General features: G+C 37.8%; 1 protein-coding gene across 1 annotated transcript in view; it reads right to left on the reverse strand.

Annotated features, from left to right (window-relative positions):
- Positions 1-13,869, reverse strand: part of DOK7 (docking protein 7) — a 64,443-nt gene that overhangs the window by 34,664 nt on the left and 15,910 nt on the right. The window contains exons 6-7 of the mRNA XM_010583513.1: positions 6,884-6,991; positions 3,320-4,182 (exon numbers count right to left, since the gene is read on the reverse strand). Of these exons, the coding sequence (XP_010581815.1) occupies positions 3,320-4,182; positions 6,884-6,991 (971 nt within the window). The remainder of the gene's footprint in view (positions 1-3,319; positions 4,183-6,883; positions 6,992-13,869) is intronic.

Raw genomic sequence — 13,869 nt, forward strand, 5'->3', positions numbered from 1 at the left:
TATTTTTCAGACTTCTAATAAAATTTACAAACAATGGTGGTGTAAAAAAAAAAAAAACACCCTATAAAAAAGGTTGACATAATTTCTCAAACTATAGCATCAAATGAAGTTACAGAGCAACAAGCATACAGTGAAATTCTATTCATCAAATTAGTATTAGCTAAGTAGCTGAAAATGTAATAAGTAAAGTCTAATAATAAATCTCTACAGCTTACTCAGAAATCCCATAACAATCCAACATTCCAAGCTTAAAATATACTTACAATACACAAAGAATTCATCTCTGCAATCATCTACAGCACTGAAATCACCTACGCAAAAATTACATAGCAAAGGCACACCTTGTGAAGTTTGTAGAGAAGGACATCTTGAGCACACTACAATAACATACAACAGAAAGCAAAACACCCTGCATGCTTGCTTATTAATCCCCAATGTCTAATATGAAATACAATATAGAAAAAATAGAAGCAATATTTAGTGACTTTCTTCATGCTGGTTCTATTCTTCATCCAGAGTGAAGCAGAAAGGCTTCCTTGCCCTATTTTCTGTTTGAAACTTGGCACTTTCCCACGGTATGCTCTCCCTACGTTCATCACCATCCTTGTCATTAGTGGAGCAGGTGGTTCTTAACCAAGTCAATCCCAATCATGAACGCCACCATGCCTTCCACATATGCATGTCTTCATCCTGCAACCTGTCTCCAACTCTTCACATGCTGAACTCCCAATACACACAGACCTAACCTCGATTTGCCAAAGTTTACATACAGGGCAGAAAACAAACCAATGCTTATATCCTTTATTACTGCTGTAGACTCTCCTCTACTCAGGTCACTCACTCACTTTAAATAGTAGGCATTTAAAAACCTTCAACACAATTTAATTAACAGCTTAACTTGAAATTGCAAAGGAACTCCAAACACTGGCACACTAAAGCCTTTTGAACATGAATTTAAATAAATGTGAAAACCTGGTGTCTTCATTAATCCATAAATCAACTCCTCCTGGCCCTAACTGCATCTTAAGCATATTCTGTTTAGAGCACAAAGATAAGAATTATTTTTTAGTTACAGCATATGGATTTGTGCTTTCACCATATTCATCATGAGAAAAGCCAAAGACAGTGTACATTAAATATTGCTAAAATAACTCATCTTGACAGTTTGGGACAATGTATCAAAAGGTTAATTTTTCTTTCAGAAGTAAAAACAAACCCATGAATCATTCCATTTAATGAGACTTCTTTCCTGACTGCTTACAAATGGGTAGAAAAAAAAAAGGTAAGATGTGTGTATCTCATGCTAAAACAAGAGTTAGTAAGAGGGCTGCACCAGAGTTTCTCTCGCTAAATTTGTTTAAATATTGACAATCCCTGACATTCTTGCCAACTGATATTTTCAGGGCAACCAGAAACAGCATGAAACCTGACAGCACTTTGCAATAAAAGATGTGGGTGTGTGTGTTGTTGGGGTCAACAGGCAATTAAAGAAGTAGTGACATAATTTAGTCTTTAATGGTTTTGAAGATATACAATGGAATACTCATTTTCAGCTTCTTGTCTGCCACAGATATCCAGGGAAAATTTGACAAATTCATGTCTAAACTGACAATTCAGATCACTCAGAAACATTTGGACCATGTGAGCTAGCTGTACATTAAATTCTTTCCTCACTGCCCACAACAAATCCATCTTGGAGCTTTCTGATCCCAAAGCAGAGCTTTTCTAAGAATCAGTTTTGTGCAATTTTCCCAACTTCTCTCTAACTACAGGCGGCAGACACAGGAAGCCGCTGCCTGCACTGCAGAAAGAACAGAAGTGAGAGGCTGAATCTCAGGCCCTTGCATCCAGCCAAGCTTTCAGAATTAGGCTAGAGGGCTAGGAGGGCCTTTGGTGCAGATGGGTGGCAAGGATGGTCTTGGAAGAACACTGATCCTACTGATCAATGGTAGACACAACCTTATAAGGCCTGTCACACCAGTGTCTCCCTACCGCCCAAATGGTGCAAGTACATGACAAAGTAACGTCCAAGGTGCTGTTACAGAGGCTACAAAAGCACCTCAGGCAGACAACATTTTCTAGTTTTCAGACATGTGAAGGCAGTCAATGATGCCAATGCATGAAACACCTCATGAAAAGAAAATAATCCCTCAAGTTTATAATCTTTTAATTTTTCTTTCATAACTTACTATATGCTCAAACCCTTTTCATAGCAGTGAATTATGTAATCTCACATGCTCATCTAAAATGTACACACTTCAGTGGCAGTATTTAATTCCTCAAACATAAGTCTCTCTTGCTGAATCCCTACTTCACACATTCCCTAATTTGAGCACTCCCTCTAACCTTCCCAGCTTTTCAACAGCTCACCAACACAAGCAGCTTTACCTTTTTGTAGTTTAGCAAACACAGTCACAAAAAAAGTCTTTTCCAGAATGGGTAAAAACAGATACATTTTCTTCATGCAACGTACAATTAATGTACAAAGCTTACTGCCATAAAAAGCCAAGAATTTAGCAGGGTTCAAAAAGAATTTATAAGAATATCAAAGTCATACCTACAGATACTGGCAAATCTGTTTAGAAAGGCCTGTGAATCTCCATAACTCAGGTTTTAAGTCTTTATGTGACTGGTGATCAAAAATAATTTTTCCTGCAAATACACTGTCCTGGTAGTAGACCACTAATGAGTTTTTATATACCTCCTCTAAAGTATCTGTCATTGGCCAGTTATAGTACTGGATTATTTGATCTGCTATGGATTGCCATGCTGACTTGACTATCTTCTATTTCCCCAGTGAGAAGTTTTGCAAACCTGGCTTCTTGTGCAAGACATGCTCAAACAACAATGATAAAGAATATAAAAACATCAATAAAATAAAAAGATAAACTGTGGTCACCTTAAGAGCAGCACATACTATTTGACCTCCCTTCTTTCTTCTTTTGAAATACCAGCAGCACAAGACATCAATGTCCTTCATGCTAAATTACTGTTATATGACAAATTCAGCCCTCTCAGTGCCTATAAAGCTTCTGTCTCTGTCACTGTAAGCCACTCAGATACACCGAAAGCCAAAATTGACCAATTTAAAAGTAATGATCGATGGCCTATATTGTTCAGTGTTTTCTTGATCAGGCACAGATTTTGAGCAAACCATGGGCTAAGCCTCTCAACTTGAGCATAAACAACACAAAAGTTATTACTTGTTCAAATTATAAAGGAAACAATAGTATTTATGACCTGCAACTTAAATCATTTTATATTAATCATGCTATATTAAGCAAGGCTTGTTAGCATCTGCTCAGTGTTAGGTATTTACCTTTAGTCCACCACAGATTGGACAAGCTGAAAAAAGAGCTCTTGTCATCCCAAGGTGGGGGCTACATGTGTCATAGGGGTCAGCTGAGGCCCCACTAGGTGGTGACAACTCACTACTTTTGGAGTCTGACACCTGTCCTTGTGGTTTTGTGTCTGACCACCTCGAAACAAAATCCACATATGTCTCATCACTTGAGTCCTTGCTGCTTTCTGCAAGTGAGGATGAAGGCCTCCCTCTGTCCTGGCTGTGCTCAGGTACCCTCCGTGGTAGTAGCAGTTTTGGGTCACTAGCACCTTGAGGTGACAGGGCCTGGTCCTTGGATAGCGTGGAATCTGCACTCTTCGGTTGCATATCTTTAGAAGCTGCCTGTAACAAACTCCTGGGTATATCGTAAATATGTCTGAGCGAGCTGGGAACCTGATACTCTGATCCTGCACCTCTCTGGGGCTCACTGTGAGGACAAGTACATAAATTCTGATCCGAAGGAAAGTTCAATGGCAAGCTTAGCAATGATCCAAACTCATCACCATGGCAAATGTCCAAGCTGCCAGCATAGGAAGAGAAGCTTCCAGAGTAAGAAGAGTGACTACCAGTAGCTATTCCACTGTCAGAAGAGCTCTGACGACCTATTTCCTGTAGCTGTCTGGATCTGAGGGGCTTTGGAGGCAGTTTAGTGGTGCTACGTGCCCCTTCTGGAAGGGTCTTTTCTTCCCCAAGATAAATGCCCTTTGCAGCTGCCAATCCATGACTCTCTTGAGAAGTGCTGGCTGAAGACTGTTCAGGCCAAATTGTCAATCTGCTCCCAACACTAACATCTGAGTGGCTGGTATCTGAAGACGAGCTTGAAAGACTTCTGTCGTCTCCTAGAAAAGAAGAAAACACATCAACCTATGTTTAAAACACAATCAACAGACTGAAACATGGCAAGTACGTACAAACAGAAAGGACCCTGAGATTCCATCTGCTTTTCGTAAAGGGAACTTCTGTCAGAAAGCCAGAATTCCTGCAATAATTCCTATCCCCATGGGAAAAACAAAATGCAAATAGTACGTTACCTTGCCATAAACATACCATGCTGCGGAACATAATGCATTCAGGGCTAAATTTTTAGAGTTTATGCACCAAGTTCTCCCCTTTTCAATCATATTTTACTTCTGTACAGCTAATTGGTTTTATTTTAGATAATCCTATCTTATGTCACAGGGAATAATCAAAGTCCCACATTCAGAATAGCTGAGGATGCTCTGAAGAGAACCTTGTTACTGTAACCCAAAGCCCTATAAGACATTTCCATGTTTCTATTTGATCTGAATCAACCAAATGATTATCTTATTTGTACTTTTTTTCTTAATTTAAATCTTATCTGACTGACATCAAAGTGAATGTTAAAGAGACATCAAAAATAAAATCGAAGTTAAGACTGTCCTGTTCTCTCCTCTGAGCTCTCCTACACTGTACTTCTCCATCATATCTATACCAAAACACAACCACACCTCACTGTAACAAAAAAAAGTGAGAATATTACTATTATAAAAATGTTTACATATCTAGATACAAAAAGATCTTCCATGATTCATCTATGCACATTTTGCAAGAAATTTTTTTTCTCACTGATACTTGCAAGAAGGACAATTTGACAGGTAACTACTGCTATCCAAGACAGAATACGGAAGAAAAAAATTAAACATTGGCATGAAAGGGCCATAAGGGCATAAGGACAAAACACAAACATCACACAAACACATACACAAAACCAACCAAACAAAAAAAACCCCACTTTCTTGTAGTGACACACAGACTCCACAATGTTATTTTCTTTCTTCTTAATAAAACCAATGTGAAAACAAAGGCTGACAGTTGGATCATTTTGTAGGTATTAATTTTATTAATTTTAAACCTTGGGCATAAGTTGCCAGATAGGGTAGAAAGGGGAAGGGTCCACTGCAAATTGTGACCTGAGCTTCTGGTGTTACTAGGGTATTTCTATTCTCAGTTTTTGAGGGAGAAGTTTAAAACAATTGTCCTGCTCTTCTTGGAGTAATTATTGATGTATACTATCACAAAATAGCAATGTTTATCCCGTGAAATCTAATTCTTTCTTTTCCCCCAGTGCCCATTGCACAACACTGTCTTGTGACCCCTGTGTAAGTGTAACTACTGAGATTAAATTATACAGTTGCCTAGATGGAAGGCACAAACTACAAAAATATTAGTGTAGTTCTCAGCAACAAGCCTGGAAGAAGAAATATACTTGTTAAATAAAAGTTATTCTGCTTACAAAAACATCTATTTTTATTTTAAAAATAAGATTGTTGAATTTACTTGAAATCACTTCTCTTAGACAAATATTTTAGGCACTTTAGAACTCTGGAAGGGAAGCCCTTCCACAGTCTTGAAGAAAATGCTCTAACTGTGTAGAGCTACATGTTCTCCAAGGCAGTGGCAGAACCTAGATCTCCAGATTCAGGCAAATGTTCCTTCCATCAAACCTACAGGGACAGTCTTGGTGTTTTATTTCCCATAAACACAAATATCTAATTTTCCCATACAAAACTTAAATAACAGAATATGAAAATCTTACCCGAGGACTCCTCATTCTCTGAGGATTATAACATTCTTAGGAGAATAAGGTCATAAATTTAAGTAATCTCAAGCAGAGAATGTATACGAAGTTGGGCCATGTCTTCTAACCAGACTGACTGGATAAAAAAAACAGGCATGCTTCTCTATCAAGTTGCATTTGTTTTTCATCAATCTAGTCAAGTCTAGTAGTTATATGCCAATCAAGAAAAACCTCAGGAAGTCTCGGTGGAATTTAGTCACAAACCACAGTACTCAGCAGTGTCAAGACTAAAGTAGCCATTGACATGTATAGAAGTACATAATTAAGCTCCTGAGGATCTTCAAAGGGCCATTTTTAGGCTTGTAGGTTTTAGAGCCTAGAGCAAAGCAGATGTTTTGAGGATCTAACTTCTGCTATTAAACAATTCAAATGGCAGTTCAGGGCATAGGCCCTTTTACAAATCCAGTGCTAGACACCAATTCTACTTTGATGCATAAAGAACTCCAGAAGGGACATGTACAGATAGTACCACAAAGAGCAAGAATAATAACACTTACAAGCAAAGCACCGGAGTCCTAGGTTTTACTACAAAAATCTGCTGTAAGCCTGATTTGTGAACTATATAAGTCAGTCCATCTCCCAGGCCTGAGTTAGTCAAGTACTTAAGGAGATATCAAACTTGACACAGACAGTTCTTTTGAAGTTGCACATGCACAAATTCAGTAGGATTCAGCATACTAAAGGATCTTCCTATGTTAATAGCGTTTGATCCCAAACTCACCCTGCTTAGTTGCAAAACTGCAATCTATGTTAATGGACTTTAGACAATGCTGTTGAAGAACTGCCCCACAAGCAACAGCAGCCAAATTAAATATCTTGACTGTTTCCCTATTATTTTTCTTTTAAACTCAGCATCTTATAATTATATACATATGCTCATTTCTAAAGCCTGGGAGGGAAGGAATACCACTTATTTTTATTTACTTAAAGATACTTCTTACCTCCACTGCCCTGGCGACTTGTATGGGACAGCAAGCTCAAGCGCTTTTCTAATTGCAAAGCTTCATGAGCCAATCTTTCTTCTGAATAGGCTGGATTTGTACTTGGATCTTTAAAAAGAAACAGAAAATAAATAAACAAAAAAAGAAGAAACAAGGAAAATATATAAAAAGAAGTAAAGAAAAAGGAGACGTATTCTTATGTCAGGTAAGAATGTTAGATATTCTTAGGTTCTTATGTTTGATCTTTTGCTACAGGAAGGGAAAATGTCGATCAGAAAATGTATAGGACAATCTGCCTTCAAGCACATCCTGGAGAAGTGCTACATAATAAGTTATAATTCTAAGCGTCCAAGGCTTTCAGGGATTATACCCAATGTCTGTAAGAGTTACCACCAGGGACAGAACCCTGAAGAGCACAACACCAAAGGCAATAGCTGCAGAGATAATTAGCAACCAGCAGGTCTAGAGGAGTTGAAAACTAACACATGACCTGTAAAACGTGTCCTGACTTCACTGAACTCATTGGGAATTTTATCATCAAGAAAGACCAAATTTTTCATCTTACAAATTCAAAAATCTACATCATAAACTCAGAGTCATAGTGATTAAACTATCTGATATCTTCCAATCCAGATCATCTATTTACAAAGATGCTGCTTTCAAGCTTGATGTTCAGAAGGTCATTAAGTTCAGAAGTCAGAGATGAAATAAGCATGCCTTCATGTTTAATACAAGACAAGTTAGAATGGTAAAAACTATCCTAAAATGTACTATCAGTGATTTTCCCCATACATTTTAGTGAGCTTGCCATTCCAGCTGAAATTACTTCACTGAAGAAGGCTCATTCTATTCCAATAGAAAGAGAAAGACCAAAAGTTACACAGAATGTGGAAGAACGTTCATCAGTAAAACAGGCCAGTTTCCTCTAGACCATTCTGTTTCCAGCCAGGCACAACAATAAAACCAGATGTTGGAAGTAATCATAACCATCATCCCAAGAGAAATCTTACAGATTTCTTCAAACAGCACTGACAAGTATGTTGCGTTCAGCAGTTGCAAAGGATATGGTCCACTAATTTGTTCATCATCAGAAGTTTAAGTAGCCTTTATTAATTACACAGGGAAAGTAATTAATAACAGATAAAACAGAGTAGCTTCCTCACAACTGCTGCTTTGTGTATCTGATCAACTGGGTAGTAGTAACACACCACAAAAACATTTAATTGTTGAATCATTTAGTAAGAAGGAAAAAAGGATTAAAGGGCTATACATTGCTGTGGTTGAGTTAGTAAGATAAAAAACAGTTGAAATGATGAAAGAAAAGTTTCATTTTTATCCCAGGTCTTTCAATTTTAAAATACTTGGGTTTGATGTTGTCAACACAGCAGTCAAAACAAGCTCACAACTAGGGGAAGGAGCACTGCCAGGTGAGCTGAAGTTCCACAGGAGTCCCTATGTTATTAATTACCTGAGAAACAAGCTGCCACATCTCTCCTCCCTAACCACATTCAGTTTCTGATCTGCCCTGGATAGATCCAAGTACGTCACAGGAACAGAACTGACAATGCTGAACTTTCTTTCCCATGTAGAGGGGACTTCCGTCTTTAGCGGTCTGCAACCTGGATAAGATTAGCAGAACAAGCCAGACACACACAGTCCTTCTATAACAGCATATGTTGGAAACCAAAGATGTTCTAACAGGGACAAGGCAACAATGCCTGTGACAAACAGGGTCTGTGACCTCTGTGTCTCCCAGGTCAAACATTGTTTGATGTCACTGTCTAACACCTTCCAAACTTTAGAATAGAAAAGAGGACTGTTTGGTATGGATTATCTTGTTAGGTCTCCATTCTTATTTCCCCTGCAATACAACTCATATTAAGCATGTACTAGTTCAAACCTGCATAACTGCTTACTCAAATGAAACTCCCAATGCTTCCATATGGACCTCTGCCAAAGGAAAATACAAGATTTGGCCACCAGCACCTATGGTGCAACCCAGACAGGTCTATGCAAGGATCTGTTCAGTGGCATACAGCATTACAAGCTTGAATCTATTTTTGAATGTCCTCTGCTCCAGTTACTCTGCTGTATCTAGTTAAATGCCCTTATGTCCAAAAAGGTTCAACAAAGATGTTCTACGAGCACTTTGAGTATAAACTTGGCATAACAGATCAGCAAATTAGTCAAACCAAGATGCAACAGACACTAACCCTTCCCACAGCAAAGAACCATCAGTAGGAAAGACCCTTCCACTTTCCTCAGAACAGGATTACTTGATAAATATAGATCTTCAGAATGTTACTAGGGCACATACACAACTATTAGTTTTTTTAGTAACTGATATCCCTCTTACAGACAGCAAAAGATGTAATTAAAAAAAACCCCAACTGGTCAAACAACTGATCTTGCAAAAATGGCCTATAATAAAATAAAAGATGGGGAGGTAGGAGGGAAGTTGAAGCAAATCAGTAAGTTTGCATTTCACATGTTCAATTGCTTCTGGAAGCCAAATTTCCTTTCAGCTACACAGCTACAGAACACAACAGGTTTCACCCAATATCATGAAATCTCTAGGCATACTGGCTGTCCAATAGGACTGGTAATTTTTTGGTTAAACTTCCCCTTAAGGACTGCCTATGTATAAAAGGTGTGTATAAAATTGGGTTCATAGTTGTGTGCTGTGACCTCTCATTGCCCAGTTTTGTGGACGATTGATTAGAAGAACCCTTTCTTAGCAAGTACTAGGAAATATCTAGAGAAATAGTTTCAAAACCTGCCAAACATACATAGACTTCAAGTCTCAGGCAGATATTAAAAATAATTGTCCATCAGTCTTACTGAAGTCTTTGTCTTGCCCTTAATCTTTTCTGCTAATAAGCAAGACTTCTATAGAAAACACACACAATACTATTCCCCAGAAGCAGCAGATTCTTATAGCAGTATTTTTAGTTACAGACTACCAAGCACTAAATGGGATGTTTTGCTACAAAATCAGACTAAAGACTGAAGTCACTGGCAGCTACCTTTTAGAGACCAGTCCTTACAGAGGGCATAACCTATGACTTCCTGTCACATGAGTGTAGAAATATGGCCTAAAAACAAAGATAAAAACAAGGGGTTTTTTCAACAGTAAAGTTGGATTTTTGGCATCATCCTATACCTTGTGCATGCACAATACAAAGACTTTAAATAACTGTATAGTAATTTGCCATATTACTAACTCAGGAGGACAGAAGCAGCATGACCAGTACTGAGACAGCTGTCCAAGGAAGTTCAGACAGCTCTGCCCACACAACATCCTACAGGAGCTCCAACAACTCTAAGAGCAATTAGTACCTTAATTTCCCAAACTCTTAGCAAATGTATCCTATAACGTGATTTACTCCCATGGAATCTAGGCAGTTAGATTCACTCAGGTCCTTCAATTAAGAAAGTGTTTTATCATTTTCCAAACAAAAAATGGATCCCTTGCTATGAAGAAAAGCCTTTTGTGTGAGGCAATCACTGAATTCTTAAATGCTGCTTTGGGGCAAAGGGGAAGGATTACATCAAATTTGGCGAGACTAAAAATGCCTCGATGGAGATTTTATTTTTATATTACGTTGGTGGATATTCATTAAAGCCACATCAGCTGCTCATCGTGGGAGATTTTGAGTACTTTGGTAACATACGAATAAAGTGTCACAGTAATTCAAAGCTCCAGGGTTGTTCAGTAAGCACCTGTCACGAAAAAATGTATTGTATCAAGTTAAGTCAGCAGCTACCTAAGATATGCTTGATTATATGCATCTTTAAAATGCAACATTGGTTAATTACTTCATTAAACAAAGTTAGATAAATTACGCTGAACATCTCTCCTTTCTTCCTTTGTAACTGTAGGCATATTTGCAAATCAGGCCTGGACCCTCACCTTCATGCTAACATCTCCACACCTTGTAACATGTCTGGAGGAATGAAAAGATGTCCTAAAAGTTTGAGGAGGATCCACTTGGTACAGATACTGCAGAAGGCAGCCACAGAGCTGTCTTGCAATGGCCAAAGGTGTATCAAGCTTCAACAAAAAGAAAAAGCATCAGATAGATCCTCAGCAAGCAGCACTGCACACTCTCCAGTCAGTCACAAAGCAGCCTGAAAAAGCTTCCAAAATTAAAAGAGAGCATCAAGACTATCAACATTACGTTTGGGGTCTTTCCAGCCTGCAGGACTAGACTGTCGCATAGCCTTAGCCAGATTTAGAGAGTACTGATCTGCCCACTGATCAAAGACATCACTGATTGGCTGTTGGGCCTTTGCTGTGTTCATGTTTGACATTCAAGATGAATCTTGCTAGTGAAAAGAAGGAATTCAACACACACCTGATAAACAAACATTTCTCAAATAACATGCATGCAAATTCAGTATAGATTACAAACCATGCAATCAGTGATTAATTACTATGTAAATACCTAGACTTCTGTCAAGACAAGAACATAAAATTCTCTGGTCTGTTTTCTAAATACCTTCTTAAGAAAAAAAAAGTGGGGGGACTATGCAAGTAGCCAATTACAGCAATTATCTTCCAACTAGTAGCTGGGGAAAACAAGCCACCCAAAGACATCCTGTCACTCATCTGAGTCCTTTATTTAAAACACTGCACTACCTTTGCATTGCCCCTCAATGCCATATGTCTTAAATTTGAGACCTAATCATGCAGCCTCTAACATATCAAAACCTCCAATCTGCTAATGGAGCTACCAATAGGAGTATTTTGGTACAATTTTGCAGAATTAATGGACTCCCAAAATAAGTACCACACAATAGTAAACTGTAAAACATCTAATATTCTTTTTCTTTTCCATTTTATTTTGGATGTACACACAATAGAATTATTTTTATCATGAGAATATTCATATTCATTTGATACACCTTTCCAAAAAGCCACAGAATAATTCAGTTTGAAAGGGATGTCAGGAGTTCTCTAGTCTAACCTGCTGCTTAAAGCAGGTCATCTATAAGACATTAGACCAGATTTTGATACCTTGCAAAGGTCAGTCAAGTTTATGAGCTCCACTGCACAGCATTTTCATTACATATTTTATAGATGACATAATAAAATACATACACTAATCATTTATCTATGTTATAAGACCAGCAAGGTTTTAAGGAAGTAAAGTATATTTTCTTGAACTACAGCCCTGAAAAGATGTGAATATTATACTTGAGCACATATCCCTTGCACATGCAGTTTACAAACTCATTTTGGATACTGGGCATTTTACATTTGTTTAAAGAATCACTATGGCAAGGAAAAGTAAGGAAACTGGTCATTTTCCAGTCCTCTTCAAACCAGTCTCTACCATTTCCTAATAATTTCGTGCCAGTATCTCAGCACTCCATTTAACCATATGGTTGAGCTGTTTGTACATGAAGCCACTGGCTTCATTCATTTCCCTTTTTCCAAAGACATACTAAGCAGATGTTGACTGCATAACATCTTTAGATTATATTTGTGCTGTGGACGTTGGTGTCCAAGAACACTGTCAATGTGACATTTTTTCACCACATTATGTTCTTTTCTCTGTACAGGTGCCCTTTGTGTGTTTTCTTTCTTGAAAATACCTAAGAGTTATTGAAGCACATTTCATGTTTAAGTTGGAGAGGTACTGGCAACGGCAAGAAGCCAAATTCAAATAGCAAACTGTGGACAGAAGCTTCCTATTAAAGCTTTTAAATTACACAAAAGCAGAACATTGCATATATAAAGCACAGCTGAGGCTGCATAGCATTCTGCACTGCAGTAAATAAGAAAAACATTAACTAGATGTTTCTTGGTAGAATCCCCAATCTGGAAGTTTAGATCTAGCTATCTGAGGTGTGCAGATGATTAATCTATTTAATAACTAACCCTTTCAAAAGGTTGAGCGAATTTCAATACTCTTGCCAGATACTTTACACAGCTGGTAGAGACTTGACCTTTTCCAGCAATACAGTATATTCTGTGTAACAGCATACTTGATAAGGAAAATTAAGTTATGGATGAATCACTGGTATTGCACATGTGCATATGCCTTAAACAGGTCTGTGCAAGATTCTGCATGGGATAATAAATGAAGGAGAATATAAAAAATTAAAAATTTTCTATGAAGGGATGTGTACATAGGGGGTGACGACAAACTGGAAGAGACAAGAGTAAAGATACAGGGAAATGTAAGTTAGAGGGGTCAAAGTAGCTTGGAAAAGGACTGCAGAAGAATCTGCGAAGAATGTGAGCACAGTTTCCGACAGAACACTGCCCCTGCCCAGGGAAACAAGGTGAAATTGAGTGGTTGAGTACATCTTCACCTCATTTTAGCGGCAAGTCCATCAAGCACAGAAGACAAATGAAAAGGACCTCAGAAAAGAGGTCTTCCCTTACAAAAATCACCAAATGATCCCCAGGATATTCCACATCCACTTTATGCACTTCAGTGAGGTCAAAGCTCTTGAAGGAGGGAAGGGAATGTGCTATGTGGCTATGTACAACAACCCACAAATGCCAGAGTTGATAACTAGGATGCGAAAGTAGATTTACTTCTACATGCCTCTAAAAAAAGATTTTTTCAAAGAATGTGACATCTAAAATTAAAATTTAAAAAAAAAAAAAAAACCAAAACAAAACACCCCAACAATTATTTTTCAAAAAGACAACAGAATAGTTACTTGTAGGCTTAATTTTTCTGGACATAAATTTTTGTTAAATGAAAGATTTAGGAGTTGTGTAGGTGTAATACAGTTTTAGATATGCAGAAAATATGCCTTCAATAGAAAAGCTTTAAGTATTGGCACTGTTTTGGGGGTTTCTGTTGTTGGTTTTTTGTTGTTTGGGATTCTTTTTTAACACTCCACTTAGTTGAATGCAAACACAGATCATCTTATAAGAAGAATGAGGTTTTATTGCCCACTATTCTGCTTATTTTATTTACTTTATTTACAGCTATGGCAAAGAAGGGATAAACTGAGCCTTG

The sequence above is a fragment of the Haliaeetus leucocephalus genome, unplaced genomic scaffold (genome assembly GCF_000737465.1).
Source record: "Haliaeetus leucocephalus isolate CR32 unplaced genomic scaffold, Haliaeetus_leucocephalus-4.0 Scaffold906, whole genome shotgun sequence".
NCBI lineage: Eukaryota > Metazoa > Chordata > Aves > Accipitriformes > Accipitridae > Haliaeetus > Haliaeetus leucocephalus.